Here is a 15,650-nt window from a genome sequence, read left to right as displayed (position 1 = left end):
TCTGTAACTGAAGATATGCTTTGTAATTTGTGATAATCTTAATATCTGTGTGTATTTGTTAAGATAAGGGGAGAGTAAAGGAGTATTGTATAATAATCCAATTTGTAATGTAAAATAAATCCTTTTTTTCTTGTTGAAACTATTCAGCGGTCCTGCAACACGTTTTCTGAAAAAAATCTAAAACGTTATGGTCTTTTAAGCCAAGTTTCCATTCTAGAATCTTCCCGTCCAGTTAAAGCATCAACTAGGATCATAACACTGTGGAAATTGTTTTGCAATTTTTAATCTCATTATTTCACACACTGGGCTATGGAGTGATGGGAAAAATGGCCAACGTTGTACCGTGAGGCATGATGATAAAAGAGGATAATGGCTAACACTGTGCCATGATAGTAAAAGAGGCCAGCAGATTTGTGTGTGAAAAACTGCCCATCTGCAGAATGACTTTCATGGAAACAAACACAATGACAGCTTGCAACTGGACATGCCACTGATAATACTATTTTGGAACAGCGAGAACAAGGTATTCTCAAGGACGTATGACGCCCATACACCACAGGATTGTTTTTAAAAACCAGCAGCTTTTAAGGTTTCAATAGCGATAAACCTGGGATCAACATTCACAAGACCGCAGCTTGGAAGCTCACAACATACAACCTCCATAAGACATAGGAGCAGAATTAGGCCACTCAACCCATCGAGTCTGTTCCGCCATTCAATCATAGCTGATATTTTTCTCATCCCCATTCTCCAGCCTTTTCCCCATAACCCCTGATCCCCTTATTAATCAAAAACCTATCTATCTCTGTCTTTAAGACACTCAGTTATTTGGCCTCCACAACCTTCTGCGGCAAAGAGCTCCACAGATCCACCACCATCTGGCTGAAGAAATTCCTCATCTGTTTTAAAGGATCGTCCCTTTATTCTGAGACTGTGCCCTCTGCTTCTAGTTTTTCCTACAAGTGGAAATATCCTCTCCATGTCTACTCTATCCAGGCCTCGCAGTATCCTGCAAGTTTCAATAAGATCCCCCCTCATCCTTCTGAACTCCAACGAGTACAGACCCAAAGTCCTCAACCGTTCCTCATACGACAAGCTCTTCATTCCAGTGATCATTCTTGTGAACCTCCTCTGGACCCTTTCCAAGGCCAGCGCATCCTTCCTTAGATAAGGGGTCCAAAACAGCTCACAATATTCCAAATGGGGTCTGACCAAAGCCTTATACAGCCTCAGAAGTACATCCCTGGTCTTGTATTCTCGCCCTCTCGACATGAATGCTAACATTACATTTACCTTCCTAACTGCCGACTGAACCTGCACGCTAACCTTGAGACGTGTGAATGCAGACCAATCCTGGCCAGGTTCTCTCTAGCGGGCACTACTTTGTTCAAGTTGTGTGTCTTGAAACGTATGCAACTGTTTAAATGAACATATAACTGAAGTCTTGAGTGAGATGAATAAAGTTATCGGTATAAAACTAAATCAAACATGCAGTGAGTATTCAACTTGTTTGTTTCGTCAGCTGATACCAGCAGAGGGCAGCAACAAGAGCCACGAACAGAGTTAAGTCAGCCTCATCTCCTTTGGTCGTATTGCTAGATGGGCACCCTTTGAGCCCACATCCCCAACTCAACCATTTTATTATAGTTCTGTATAACCTCAAACCAAGATATAATATATGGGATCTTACTCAACTTTAGCCTGTTTTGTCACTCACTCTTTAAGAATTGCCAATGCAATCATGTATGGTAATTGTTTTGGTGTCTGCACAGCTTCAATCAACCATACATCTACTGCAAACAAGTACTATGCAAAAAAAAAAAAAAAATCCTACTTCCTTTATTTTCCAAGTGAATGACGTTTTGAATCAAAGCCTATATGGGGAAACTGGTTGCCAACTTACTCTGATACCCTTTAGATTCACAAGTATCTGCAAGGATACTTGTTTCACACTGAACAACTTGAGAAACACCTATTTGTGTCATTCAGAAGACCACACAAAAAAGGTGACCACAGGCACTCTAGCTGGATGGATATATCACATCATGATCAAAGCTGGAATTAACGTGGAATGAGGTTTTAACACATTGACACGACCAGCAGCTCCAATTTTAGCCACAATCCTTGGAGTGGACACTACGTAACATATAGGAAGGAGCAGTGAAAAAACGTTTTCTAACATTCCAGAACAAGCTCACAAAAGACAATGCAAATATATTAACAACTTCATGCTGGGAGCACTAAAATTACACATGTCCATTTTAATTAAGGCATATGCTTGGAAGAATGAAAGACTTGAACTGTTTTTTTTTTAATTGGAAGCAACTTTATATTGTATTTGGATTTATGTCACATGTACCGAGGTACAGAGAAAAGTATTGTTCTGCGTACAGTCCGACCGTTCCAGACATGAAGAAACATAGGACATATGATAGATACACAATGTAAATACATAGACATAAACATCAGATGTAGCATACAGAGTGTAGTACTACTCAGTAGAGAAGATGCATGGAGAGTTCAGTTCAATCCATAAGACGGTCATTCAGGAGTCGGTGGGGAAGAAGTGCGTGTTCTCAGACTTTTGTACCTCCTGCCCAAACGGGCATAATGGACTGGGCTGTGCTCACTACTCTGTAGTTTCTTATTGTCTTGGGCCAAGCAGTTGCCATACCAGGCTGTGATGCAGACAGATAGGATGTTTTCTTTGGTGCACCTATATCAATGTGGAAATGCCAAATTTCCTTAGTTTCCGGAAGAAGAATGGGCGCTGTTGTGCTTTCTTGGTTATAGCGTCGACAAGGGTAAACCAGGCCAAATTTTTGGTGATGTTCACACTGAGGAATTTGAAGCTGTCAACCATCTTCTCCTCAGCACCACTGTTCCCGAAAGGGGTGTGTACGATACTTTGCTTCCTGAAGTCAATGACCAGCTCCTTAGTTTTGCTGATGTTGAGGAAGAGATTTTTGTCATCACACCACGCCATCTGGTTCTCTATCTCGCTCCTGTACTCTGACTAATTGTTATTTGAGATCCAACCCACTACGGTCGTGTTAACAGCAAATATGTCGATGCAGTTGGAGCCAAATGTTGCCACATATTTGTGTGTATATATAGAGAGTTTAGCAACGGGCTAAGTATGCAGTGTTGCAGGGCTGAGGTATGCGGGCAATCGTGGAGGCGTTGTTTACCATTACAGATTGCGGTCTATGGGTCAGGATGTTGAGTATCCAGTTGCAGAGGGGGGAGCCAAGTCATAGGTTTGGGAATTTGGATATGATCTTGGCTGGGATTATGGTGTTGAAGGCAGAGCTGTAGTCAATGAATGAGAGTCTGACGTAGGAGTCCTTGTTGTCGAAATGCTCCAGGGATGAGTTTAGGGTGAGGGAGATGCCTTCTGCTGTGGACTGGTTGTGATGGTGTGCAAATTGCAGTGGCCAAGCAATTCTGAGAGTATGGAGTTGTGTGTCTCTTGACTAACCACTCAAAGTACTTCACAATGACACCGAACTGTAGTCGTTGAGGCAAGTTGCCTGGTTCTTCTTTGGCACCAACTTGATCCTCATGAGAGGGAATTGCCAGAGTATTTTTTTTCATTTTCTACAAGTACTTGGATTTACAACCCAAACAGGTGAAGCACAGTGTTGGACATGACTGGCCCGCTTTGTTACATGTGCACCAGTCAATGAATTGCATTAAAAGCTTTGCAAAAATGACAAATTTGATTTGTTTTTTTTTCACATAATTAATACATGTGTTTATGCAAATTGCATATGCAATACAACCTGTACATTTGTTTTGAGCTGGCATTGTAAGGTCAGTTTTGCTTTGAAAATCTCATCATTTTGCATTGCCAAATAACATCCAAAGATTAAACAAGAACTTTTCTGTTCAATGTCTGATCTTGACTTCATGAAGTCAGTGAAGCGAGTGATAATATGCCCTCCACCTCGCATGACTTTTCATACAACTTTAAGTTGACATGGAATTCTATTAAACTACATAACAGTACATTTAGACACAGTAAAGTCACCATAGTCCCAGATGACCATAGGCTGCTTTCCCTTTTGAGGGATTGGGGTGATTTAAATTGAGGATCACCACACCTCAGCCAGGGGCAAGGTTTAGGAGGTGGGCCTTCATGAATAACATCAGTCGGTACAGGAATTAAACTCGCGCTGCCGGCCTTGCTCTGCATCACAAACCAGCTGTCGACCCAAGTGAACTAAACCGGCCCATTACTGATTACATGTGCTACTCTTCACTGCCTAGAACAAAATTAAATTCAATGGTTTGCATTAATAGAGCTCAAACTGTGCGTTCACTTCTTAAAATTGTTCATACACGCACAAACGTGATCTCACATCTTCGCCCACTGCACTGTAAATTGTTTCACCTTTCTGAATTTGTACATGTCTGTAAAGATATTGCTGGGATATGGAGTTTGAATCAGTTACTTATGTTTGTATTCAGTTCTTCCCAACCTTTTTGTCTGGTATAATTTTTCTCGTTTAATCAGTATTTTATTAATTGTACAAAAAGTTCATCATTGCCAATTTTTAAAATCTTAATTGATTGAAAAAGTATCCCTTGAAACTACACTGTGCTCCTGAGCAACTTCAACAGAACAAGCTGGTATAAGACTTTAACCCAGTTTCAACAGGATATCCTTTGTTAAAATTGCAGAATCAAGAATCGCATAAGAGATTAACTGTCTGCACACTAGCGTGGCTCACTATTTAAAAGCCAAAAGTACCAAATATTCAAGTTACAAACTTTCCACAATCATGGTTGCAGAAACAAGGTTAATCATAGAATCATAGAATTTGCAGTGCAGAAGGAGGCCATTCCTCCAATCGAGTCTGCACTGGCCCTTATTATAATAATAATCTTTATTGTCACAAGTAGGCTTACATTAACACTGCAATGAAGTTACTGTGAAAAGCCCCCAGTCACCACACTCTGGCGCCTGTTCCGTACACAGAGGGAGAATTCAGAATGCCCAATTCACCTAACATCATGTCTTTTGGGACTTGTGGGAGGAAACCGTAGCACCCGGAGGAAACCCACGCAGACACAGGGGGAACGTACAGACTCCACACAGACAATGACCCAAGCCAGAAATCGTACCTGGGACCCTAGAGCTGTTAAGCAACAGTGCTAGCCACTCTGGCGACTGTGCTGCCTACCTGGGGAGAGCACCCTACTTAATCCCATGCCCCCACCCTATCTCCATAACCCAGTCACCCAGACAATTCAGCGTGGCCAATCCACCTAACTTGCACATCTTTGGACTCTGGGAGGAATAAGAAATAATGCTAAATGCTGTCAAATTAAAGATGCAAAAAAATAAAACTGGTGACATTTTAAAATTCCTCAATGTTAAGAAATCAGTCACTGAAACTGGGCTTGACGCCTTAGAAAGCCACTGTTAGCTTCAACTAAGTTTCCAGAAACATGATTTGCTATCCTCACTCAACCTTTCTTTGCACTGGTACTTATTGTTACAACATGTATTCAACAAAGCTGGGTTTCTACTGTTCGGTGTATTTAAATGAGCAATTCGGCAATTAGGCTGTTTTAAATATTCATATCTAGATCTCACCCAGTGAGGCGAGATCCAGATCACGCCAGCACACGGAGTGAGTAAGTTGGTCCATTGCCCGGAGTGGAGCCAATTTGGGGCTTGCGTGCAATTTACTGAATTGACCCGACAAAACATTTCTGCCCGAACTCAGAAAATTCTCATTCCTATCTTTGTAAAGTTCTTTCTTAGGGGCTTTTTTAGGAAATTTCCATGACCTTTCCAGGTTTTCCATTACCCGTGGAAACCCTGTTTGTGTGCCCAGCCAATTTCCTTTTTAAACCACTGGTGGTCTCTGCTCCCACCGCAATGAGTTCCAGGTTGTTACCACTATGTGAATTTAAAATGTTCTTCTTCACATGCCCCATGTGTAGTGATCTCTGTATATCAATATACATGCGCAATATATGTAATGCTAGTCCAGGCAACTGAAACACTAGAGGTCTCACTATCAGGACCTATATTAATAGTTTTCCCGTTCTTTCTGTTGAGAGTATGTATCAGGAGTGCAGAGAGAACAGACATAGTAAAGCTAGAAAGATAATTTATTAGTTATCAAAGCATTGTATCGTATATTTACTTAGTTATCTCTTGTTTCTTTATTTTATTAGCTGAGTATTAAGTAAAAGAACTCCAATATTTATTTACATTACTCAATAAATTAGTTTATCTTGACAAGAAGGCTACTGCTCATTTCAACAACTCGGCTGGTTCAAAAGAGTAATATATTTATTACGCAAGGTAATATAACACCATGTGTCTCCCAAAACCTTCATTCTGTGGTCCCTAGTATTTGTATCAGTTGATGAGAACCGTTTTTCTTTGTTGATCCCAGCTAAAGCAGTCATAATTTTGTACACCCCTACCAAATCGGCACCTCAATATCCTTTCTCCAAGGAAAACAACCCCAGCTTCTCCAATCTAATATTGTAGCAAAAATCTTGTGTGCCTGCCTGTAACCATTCTGCTAAATCTCCTCTGCACCTTCCTGAAGGGCCGTCACATATTCTTCCTCAAGTGTGATGACCAGAACTGTATGCAATACTCAGGTTGTGGCTTATCCAGAGTCTTATGAAGGTTCAGCATAAATTCCTTAATGTTCTACTGAATGTCTCTATTTATGAAGCCCAGGATCCTACATGCTTTGCCAACTCTCAACTACATCCTTCAAAGATCAATGCAGTTGACCCCCCCCCCAACCACCACAGTGCTCTGCTCCTTACACAATCATTGGAACTCCGCTATCAAGTCTATAGAAACTCTCTCCTATCCTTTTGCCAAAATGCGTCACCTCACACTTGCTGCATTAAAGTCAATCTGCCACTTGTCTGCCCATTCTACCTATATCTTGTTGTAATCACAGAATCATATCATAGAACTTACAGTGCAGCAGGAGGCGATTCGGCCCATCGCGTCCGTACCAGCCCTTGGAAAGAGCACCCTATTTAAGCCCACATCTCCTCCCTATCCCCATAACCCAGTATCCACACCTAACCTTTTTGGACACTAAAGGGCAATTTAGCATCAATTGTATCATCCTCACAGTTTGCCTCACTCCAAGTTTGGTCTCATCAGAAAATTGTTTTCTATATTACAAAATCTAAGACATTTAAAAATCCTGCAAAAGCAATGGGCTCCGACAACATTCTGACAATATGTTAGATGACTAGCTGATGTTCATGCTGAACAAGCTAGATGGCGGGTTGAAATCCGTCCGTTGGATTGTAATTGTTTTGTACTGTAGAAACGAGGTAGGAAAATTACTGAACTCAAAAGCATAAGACTCCAGTGATAATAAATTTCAAATGTTAAAAGTTAAGTTTATTAAACTTAAAGCACACAAGATAAAAAATGCATAGAAAACAATCTTACAAAACAACCCCCAAAATGCGTTAGCGTTAAATAATAAAATCATCTATGTGGCAGCAACCCTTATAGATTCTTAACCATAAAATCAAGGAAACATTACCCAAACTGGATATTGCTTTCACTTTAGCAGAAATACAATCCACAACCTCCACGCTGATGTGCTTTTCCAAAGGGAGATGTGAAACATACTTTCCTCAGGGCAAATATTCTCCTGTCCAACACGGAGTTGCTTTTCTTGAATTCAAAGACTTTCCCATCTTTTCACAACACTCCAAAGCACAGGAGCTGGCTTTCAATAGAACATCACCCCCACAGCACTTCAGTACAGCTGAAGCCCCGCTGTCATGAATACCCTTTTCACCCCTTTCATCTGAATTCTCCATGTCTTCAAATATCCCTTTGAAAACTCAGCTCCCAAATATTAAAACTTTTCATGTTCCCATCTTAACTTCGGGTCAATGAAATTTAGAACGTCTGCCCGTTTGTTCACGAATCTCTTGTAAACACAAAAGTTATTTTATCTCTGCTCCCACTGCAGTGAGTTCCATGTCCTTTGAGATTCCTTTGGAATGCAACGGCTACATATCAATTTCAACACATCCTCAAACACAAATTTCAAATCTACTCTGTTTACTTGCAAGTTGAAACCCACCATAAGTCTCATTACAAAATGCAAATCTTCCATCCCTTAGATTCTACAGACAATCTTACTCCAACAACCTCTTCTTTTATTAAACTGGACACATAGACACGGCTTTACCCTTACCTACACAAGATATATACATAAACATAAATATAAAAATATACACATATCATCACTAATAGTACTGAAGATGTGCTCCAGAACTAGCCACGCCCCTAACAAGCTGTTCTAATTACAACACCCGCAGCTACCCGACAACGTGGAAAATTGTGCTACCCACAAAAAACAGGACCAGTTCAAACTAACCACAAACTAGTCCATCAGCCTCCTTTGCATTATTCAGCAAAGTGAGGGAAGTTATTGTCGACAGCGCTATCAAGTGATACTTCCTCAACAATAACCTGCTTACTGACTCAGTTTGGGTCCCACCATGGACAAAAGAACGGAACACAAGAGCGCAAGAGAGAGCAACTGTCCTTGACATCAAGGCAGCATTTGACGTGTGGTATTGACGAGCCATAGCAAAAGGAAATTCAATAGGAATCAGGGAGAAAACCGTCCACTGATTGGAGTCATACAAAACACAAAGGAAGATGATTGTGGTTGTTTGTAGGCCAAATATCCGAATCCCAAGACATTGTGACAGGAATTCCTCAGGATAGTGTCCTCGGCCAAACCATCTTCATCTGCTTCATCAATGACCTTCCCTCCATCATAAAATCAAAAGTGGGCATGTTCATTGACAACTGAATAGTGTTCAGTGTCATTCACAGCGCCTCAGATACTGGAGCAGTTGCTGTCCATCTGCAGCAATTCTTGGACAACATTTAGGTATGGGCTGAGAAGTAACATTTGTGCTACCAAAGTGTCAGGCAATGACCATCTCCACGAATAAGTAATCTAACTATTTTTCCTTGACATTCAATGGCAATACCATCGCTGAATTTCCCCCAAACCACTGACCAGAAGCTGAACTGGACTGTTACAGGTTGATGACCTTTCTCTATTTCCAGCATTTTCTGCTTGTATTTGATATTAATTGTCAGACATTAAATCAGTCAGAGGATGGAGAGAATCAGAAAAATGTCACAGCAGTACAGCTGAGGTTGCTATTATGCAGTTGCGAGGAGAAATATCTGTTAGAACAGAAAAGTCTGGTCTCAGAATGCTCAGTGTCACGACATTAGTTAAAATGCAGAATTCTTTCTATTAACATCAACATCTTGCACCTTGAAGAATAACATCAGGCAACAAGCAATTTAGAAGAAATAGCACCAAGCTATGAGCCTATTTTCCCAGTTCTGAGCAGCTCCCAAGTGTCTCCCACAGCAGGTTCAAAGCCAATCACTCTGTTACAATTAATGCACCCTTTCTGGGCAAATAGAAGCACCTTCAGTCCGAGAGTTAAGGAGTTAGTGGGATGGGGTTGATTCAGAAATCTGATTCTTTTTGAAAGGCTGAAACTTTGACTCTGTTTTTCTCTCTCCACAGGTGCTGTCTGGTGCAACAACACTGAAGGTTTAACTACCCCACATAGGCTGCAGCAATTCACAGTTACAGTCCATCACCTCTTTCTCACCAGCAATTAGGAATGGGCAAAAAATGCTGGCCGAGCCAGCGCCACAACATCCCATAAACCAATATAAAAATCTGAGTATTTTCAGCATTTTCTGTTTGTATTTCAGATATTCCATATCCACCGAATTATTTTTCAAATAAAAATTTCAACCAAGTTTAACATAACAGTAAGTAAAAGTCCTAACTTTTTACAATAACTTCGTTGAAGTCTACTTGTGACAATAAGCTATTATTATTATTAACACAAAGCAGGTTGAAAGCTATTAATTAAAATTACTAATTTAAACAACATGCTAATTAGATTCGAAGAGGCAGGAAAGGTTTTTTTAAAATAATCTTTATTGTCACAAGTATGCTTACATTAACACTGCAAGGAACTTACTGTGAAAATCCCCTAGTCGCCACATTCTGCCGCCTGTTCAGGTACACTGAGGGAGAATTCAGAATGTCCAATTCACCTAACAGCATGTTTTTCGGGACTTGTGGGAAGAAACCCACGCAGACACAGGGCGAACGTGCAGACTCCGCACAGACAGTGAACCATGGCGGGAATCGAAGTTGTGAAGCAACAGTGCTAACCACTGTGCTACCGTGCCACCAATTTTGAACCTTTCTTAAAAAGAGAACAAAAAGTACTCAACTACACTTTATTTTTATTAAAATAACCCAGATGGAAGAAAGTTTAAAGGAACTAACCTGTATCTTAATAGGCCAGGTGAAGTTGTTGACATACACAAAAAAGGTGATATTGGGGTTGTTGCGAAAATCAAACTTTTCGTTGGAGAAGCTATCTTTGTACTCCTTGATGTTGGTCTTTGAAACAATTGGCATTTCTTCACCCGGTGGTGTACCTGCTGAAGCACAGAATTAAAATTCAGTTTTTTTTAAAAAATCGAATAATGTATGTAAAAACATGAGATTTAGCACTGCCAAGGGTGAGAAATTGTTGCCACTCACAATAGCAAAAGAGCTCATACAAGATGGCGACAAAAAATGTATAGAATACAAAGGCAGCAGAGCGAAAGCACGTTTACGTACAGCTACTTTGATGTTCAACACGGAAAAAAAGCACTAGTTAAGTTTGCTCACATGTGTAGCTATGATAACAACTTGCACTTGGATAAGAGTCTTTAACATTGGAAAACATAAGACATTTCATTGGAGCTTATCAGGTGATATTCAGGAAGATGGCCCAAGGTTTGGTCACGAACATGCATTTTAAGGGGCATCTTAAAGGAAGAAATAGAGAGAAAAGGGGTGGTGATGCAGTAGCAATGCCACTGGACTAATCCAGAGGCCCTGGCTGATGTTCTGGGAACAAGAGATCTTTTCCCAGCACAGCAGCTGGTGGAATTGAACTTCAATTAGTAAATCTGGAATGTATTTTTAATTGAGTCGCGGTGACCATGAACCTATCATCAAATGTCATAAAACCTGGTTCACAGAGGTCATTTAGGGAAGAAAACTTGACGTCCTTACCGGGTCTGGCCTACGTACAACTCCAGAACCACACTCTTAAATGCCCTCTGAAATGGCCTAGCAAGCCCACTACAAACAATTACAAAGTCTGAAAGGAATGAAACCGGACACCCAACAATAACTTAGGGATCAGAAATGACAGCGGCACAACTGGTCCTACTGATCCTGCAAAGTGCTCCTTGTTAACAGCTGGGGAAATCGTTCCCACAAATTAGTCAAGCAACAGCCCGCCACAGTCATACCCACTTCAGGGATCAATCCTCTCATCTAAATGAACCTTTGTTGCATCCTAAGGCAATTAGGCACTGCCTTAACTATAGAGAGCAAAACGGTAGCATAGTAGTTAGCACAATTGCTTCACAGCTCCAGGGTCCCAGGTTCGATTCCCGGCTTGGGTCACTGTCTGTGCGGAGTCTGCACGTTCTCCCCGTGTGTGCGTGGGTTTCCTCCGGGTGCTCCGGTTTCCTCCCACAGTCCAAAGATGTGCAGGTTAGGTGGATTGGCCATGCTAATTTGCCCTGAGTGTCCAAATTTGCCAAATAATATGTCCAAATAAGTGTTGGGTGGGGTTACTGGGTTATGGGGATAAGGTGGAAGTGTGGGGTTGAGAAGGGTGCTCTTTCCAAGAGCTGGTGCAGACTTGATGGGCCGAATGGCTTCATTCTGCACTGTAAATTCTATGAAATTCTATGAAATTAAAACTGTAAACAGCACTCCAGGTGTGGTCTCACCAAAGTCCTATACAATTGTTGCCAAACCTCCTTATTCTTGTACTTCAACCCCATTTGTCAACATGCCAATTGTTTTCCTAATTGTTGGCTGTATCTATAAGAAATGGTCTAGTAAGCTATTCAGTTCTACAATTTGCAGTGCGTAATAAATGCTGGTTGTGTGAGTGATGCAGAAATAATTTGAATTAACCCAGAATTTACATCCTTTTAGAGGAACAGAGTTCCAAATTTCCACTACTCTTGGTGTGAGAATGTTATCCCTGATTTCACTCCACAGTAGCTCTGACTTTATCATACCCTCCTGTTCTGGATCCTCCAAAACCAGACCTGGTATTTTAATTCTTTAAGTGTTTCTATGTTCTGCTTGCTGTAATGCATTGGAGTGCTTGTTTAGTTAGTAAGTCTCCCGTACCAGCCTCCCCGGACAGGCGCCGTAATGTGGCGACTAGGGGCTTTTCACAGTAGCTTCATTGAAGCCTACTCTTGACAATAAGCAATTTTCATTTCAAGATGGGAAAGACCCTTTGAAGAATGGGAAAGCAGTCTGATCTTACTGTCCAACCATCGGATAGCTAAATGAAGGGAAGTGTCTTTTTTCCCCTATTATCTCATCCGGCAGAAGTTAAAGAATGCGGTAGATAGATGTACATCATCCCAAGGACTAAACAAGAGAAATCACAAATTGTCGCTCCTAATATTTGCAAAAATACACAATATATCAAATCACATCCCCTTAATATATTTAAATGATTGTCTCCATCAATCTTACCTAAAAAGCTGCTGGACCACGTGATGTTGAGGTTGAAATTTTTTGATGCATTAATAAACATATCCAAGTCTCGGTTTTGCTGAAAGGAAAAGGAACAAATTGTTTAAGAGTTTTCAGAAAATTAGCAATCAACTACCAACGGGGTGGCGAGAACAATACGCAGTGCTGAGGATTGCAAGACAATAGGTCACAGCTGCAAAATATTGAGATATTCCTAGCACCTATGAGACAATTATTTCAACTTGCGAAATCATAAAAAACTTTGCACGAGGAACAGATTACGAGGACCATAAGATGCAGGCATCACTATACACTCAAGCTCCGAATTCAGAACTTCACAAGATAAGGCTGTGAGTCTAAGTGAAAACTGTAAAACATACAAAGCAGCCAAGATAATAACACAAAAGCCCACTCCGACCATTCAATTGCCCAGGTCTTCATCTGAAGCCTTTATATGTTTCCAACTCCACATTTCTCTCCGTCCCCTGCAGGATTAGGATTGTCAAATGAATAGCCACTATTGCCTAATGAGATTTTATATCCTGTGGATTTGTCTGCAAGAAAACAGGCCAAAGGCACACAAACTCACTTCTAATAGAGACACCGAACTAGATTAAAGCCCTAGCTAAAGTCAGTCACCGGAGATACTTACTTCCTCAGGGGTGGCTACAAAGTTGATGGCAGTGTAGTAACGATCATCCTCCTGAGAGAGGCTGAAGGTGAACTGGTAGTCGATCAGCAGAGTATCTGTGAAAGAAAAGAAACTAAAAGGATGAACTGAAATGTAAGGGACAGAAAATTCCATTCAAAATATTATATACTTTTACAGGATCTCTTATTGGGTTTTTAAAAATTAATTAATGGGATGTGAGCTTAGCTGGTTAGGCCAGTATTTATTGTCCACTCCTAATTGCCCTTGTTAACGTGGCGGTGAACTGTCTCCATGGACTGAAGCGGTAAAGTCCACATCTCTGAATGAATGAAACAAAACTCTCAAAAACATTGCACAGTATTGTTCAGACAAGTTAATATTAAAGTTCCTTTCTAAAAACAAAGCTGAGAATTTTAAAATAGAGGCAATGCTTAACCGGGAGCTAATGTAGGTCAGTGGGCACAGGGCTAAAGGGTGATCAAGAGTTTGTGCCAGTTAGGACATAGGTGGCAGAATTTTGGATGACAACAGGTTTACAGAGGGTAAAATATCGGAGGCTAGACAGATAGCAATAGATCAGGGTGCCAGCAGGAGTGCTGAGGCACGGACAGTGTCAAACAAAGTTAGAGGTGGAGGCTGGAGTCTCAGTGATGGCACAAATGTGGTCCTATGTTCCTGTGGTCAGAAGTTCATCTCTCGATCAAAAAAATTCAACCATCAAAAACAAAATCAGGACTTGCAATTCAATGTGCCTATCCTGGTAGGAGTGACTACTTTGTCATTCTCCTGTAAATCAAGTGTCATCTTCACATGAACATTCATGCAGTGCTGTTAGGTATTAATAGTAGAACTGTATACCACAATCTGTAACCTCATGGCCCTGTACATTATTTGTTCCAGGTGACTGACCCTATTGCATTGAAACATATAGAAAACAGCAAGCCGAGAGCAGCATCAGCAACAAGAGCTGCCAAACTGATGAAGCTGCAAAATATACCTCAATGTATTCTAAACAGCAGAAGCAACATGCAATTCTACAATCAATAGATCAGGTCACAGGGCTGCAGCCCAGCCACAGTCAGCCATGACAGGGCAGCACGGTAGCAAAAGTGGATAGCACTGTGGCTTCACAGTGCCAGGGTCCCAGGTTTGATTCTCCGCTGGGTCACTGTCTGTGCAGAGTCTGCATGTTCTCCCCGTGTCTGCGTGGGTTTCCACCGGGTGCTCCGGTTTTCTCCCACAGTCCAAAGACGTGCAGGTTAGGTGGATTGGCTATGATAAATTGCCCTTAGTGATCAAAAAGGGGTTATTGGGTTACAGGGATAGAGTGGAAGTGAGGGGCTTAAGTGGGTCGGTGCAGACTCGATGGGCCGAATGGCCTCCTTCTGCACTGTTATGTTCTATGAATAGCCATATACAATTAAGCAACTAACAGGAGACAAAGCTCCATGAATGATCCTATTCTCATTAAGAGTGGAAGCTAACACAAGGGCAAAAGATAAGGCTAAAGCTTCTACTAGCTCAGTGGTGTGTTTCTGAAGCTTTTCCTCACAGTCACAATACTGCATTTTCCACACTCTCCAACACTGCAACTTCACGGAGGTCAGACGAAAATATTGAGGGTTTTCTCATGCCATATGGCATGATCCAAGGCTGTTTACCGTATCGTACCTGTACTTAATCTTGCTGCCACCTGTATAATCACTCCTGATCACCATGTCATGTTATTATAATGATGTAGTTGATTGTCCTTATTCACTGTACAAGACAACCCATTCATTCAAGTGATTGGGTAAACATGTGGGTTCATTTATTAAGACTCGGCACATGAGAACAGTTATACATAGGTACAAAGCTTGAGGACATCAGGGCTACGTCTGTGCTCTGCTCAAAGAAATAATGAAATGAAGACTTGATCACATGATGCATTTCCCTTCTTGTGACATCCCTTCAAGGCATATTACAATAGGTTAGAGCACACAAGGTGGACACTTGGCCTGGCACATCAGTGTTCTCTCTCCAAAAGAGCAATTACCTTGTGCCACTCCCCCTCCTTCTTCTCGTAGCCCCGCACATTATTCCTTTCCATATATTAATCCAGTTTCTTCTCGAATGCCTTGATTGAACTTCAGAGCATTTCAGATCCGAACCACTCATTGAATACAAAGTTTTTCCTCATCTTACCATTGCTCCTTTTGCCAATTAGCTTAAGTCTGTACCCTCTGGTTCTCAATCCTTCCACCAAGGGGAGCAGCATCTCCCTAACTGCTCTCCAGACCCCTCAGGACTTTGAATACCTCCATCAGATCTTCTGAGACTTCTCTTCTCCAAGGAAAACAATCCCA

The 15,650-nt window shown here is 41.3% G+C and overlaps 1 protein-coding gene across 1 annotated transcript in view; it reads right to left on the bottom strand.

Moving 5' to 3' along the window:
• atrn (attractin) overlaps nt 1-15,650 on the bottom strand; it is a 382,044-nt gene that overhangs the window by 171,305 nt on the left and 195,089 nt on the right. The window contains exons 23-25 of the mRNA XM_038792945.1: nt 13,306-13,400; nt 12,654-12,732; nt 10,371-10,528 (exon numbers count right to left, since the gene is read on the bottom strand). Of these exons, the coding sequence (XP_038648873.1) occupies nt 10,371-10,528; nt 12,654-12,732; nt 13,306-13,400 (332 nt within the window). The remainder of the gene's footprint in view (nt 1-10,370; nt 10,529-12,653; nt 12,733-13,305; nt 13,401-15,650) is intronic.

Source organism: Scyliorhinus canicula, chromosome 3, assembly GCF_902713615.1.
Source record: "Scyliorhinus canicula chromosome 3, sScyCan1.1, whole genome shotgun sequence".
Taxonomy (NCBI): Eukaryota; Metazoa; Chordata; class Chondrichthyes; order Carcharhiniformes; family Scyliorhinidae; genus Scyliorhinus; species Scyliorhinus canicula.
This window is presented reverse-complemented; position numbering and strand designations above follow the sequence as displayed.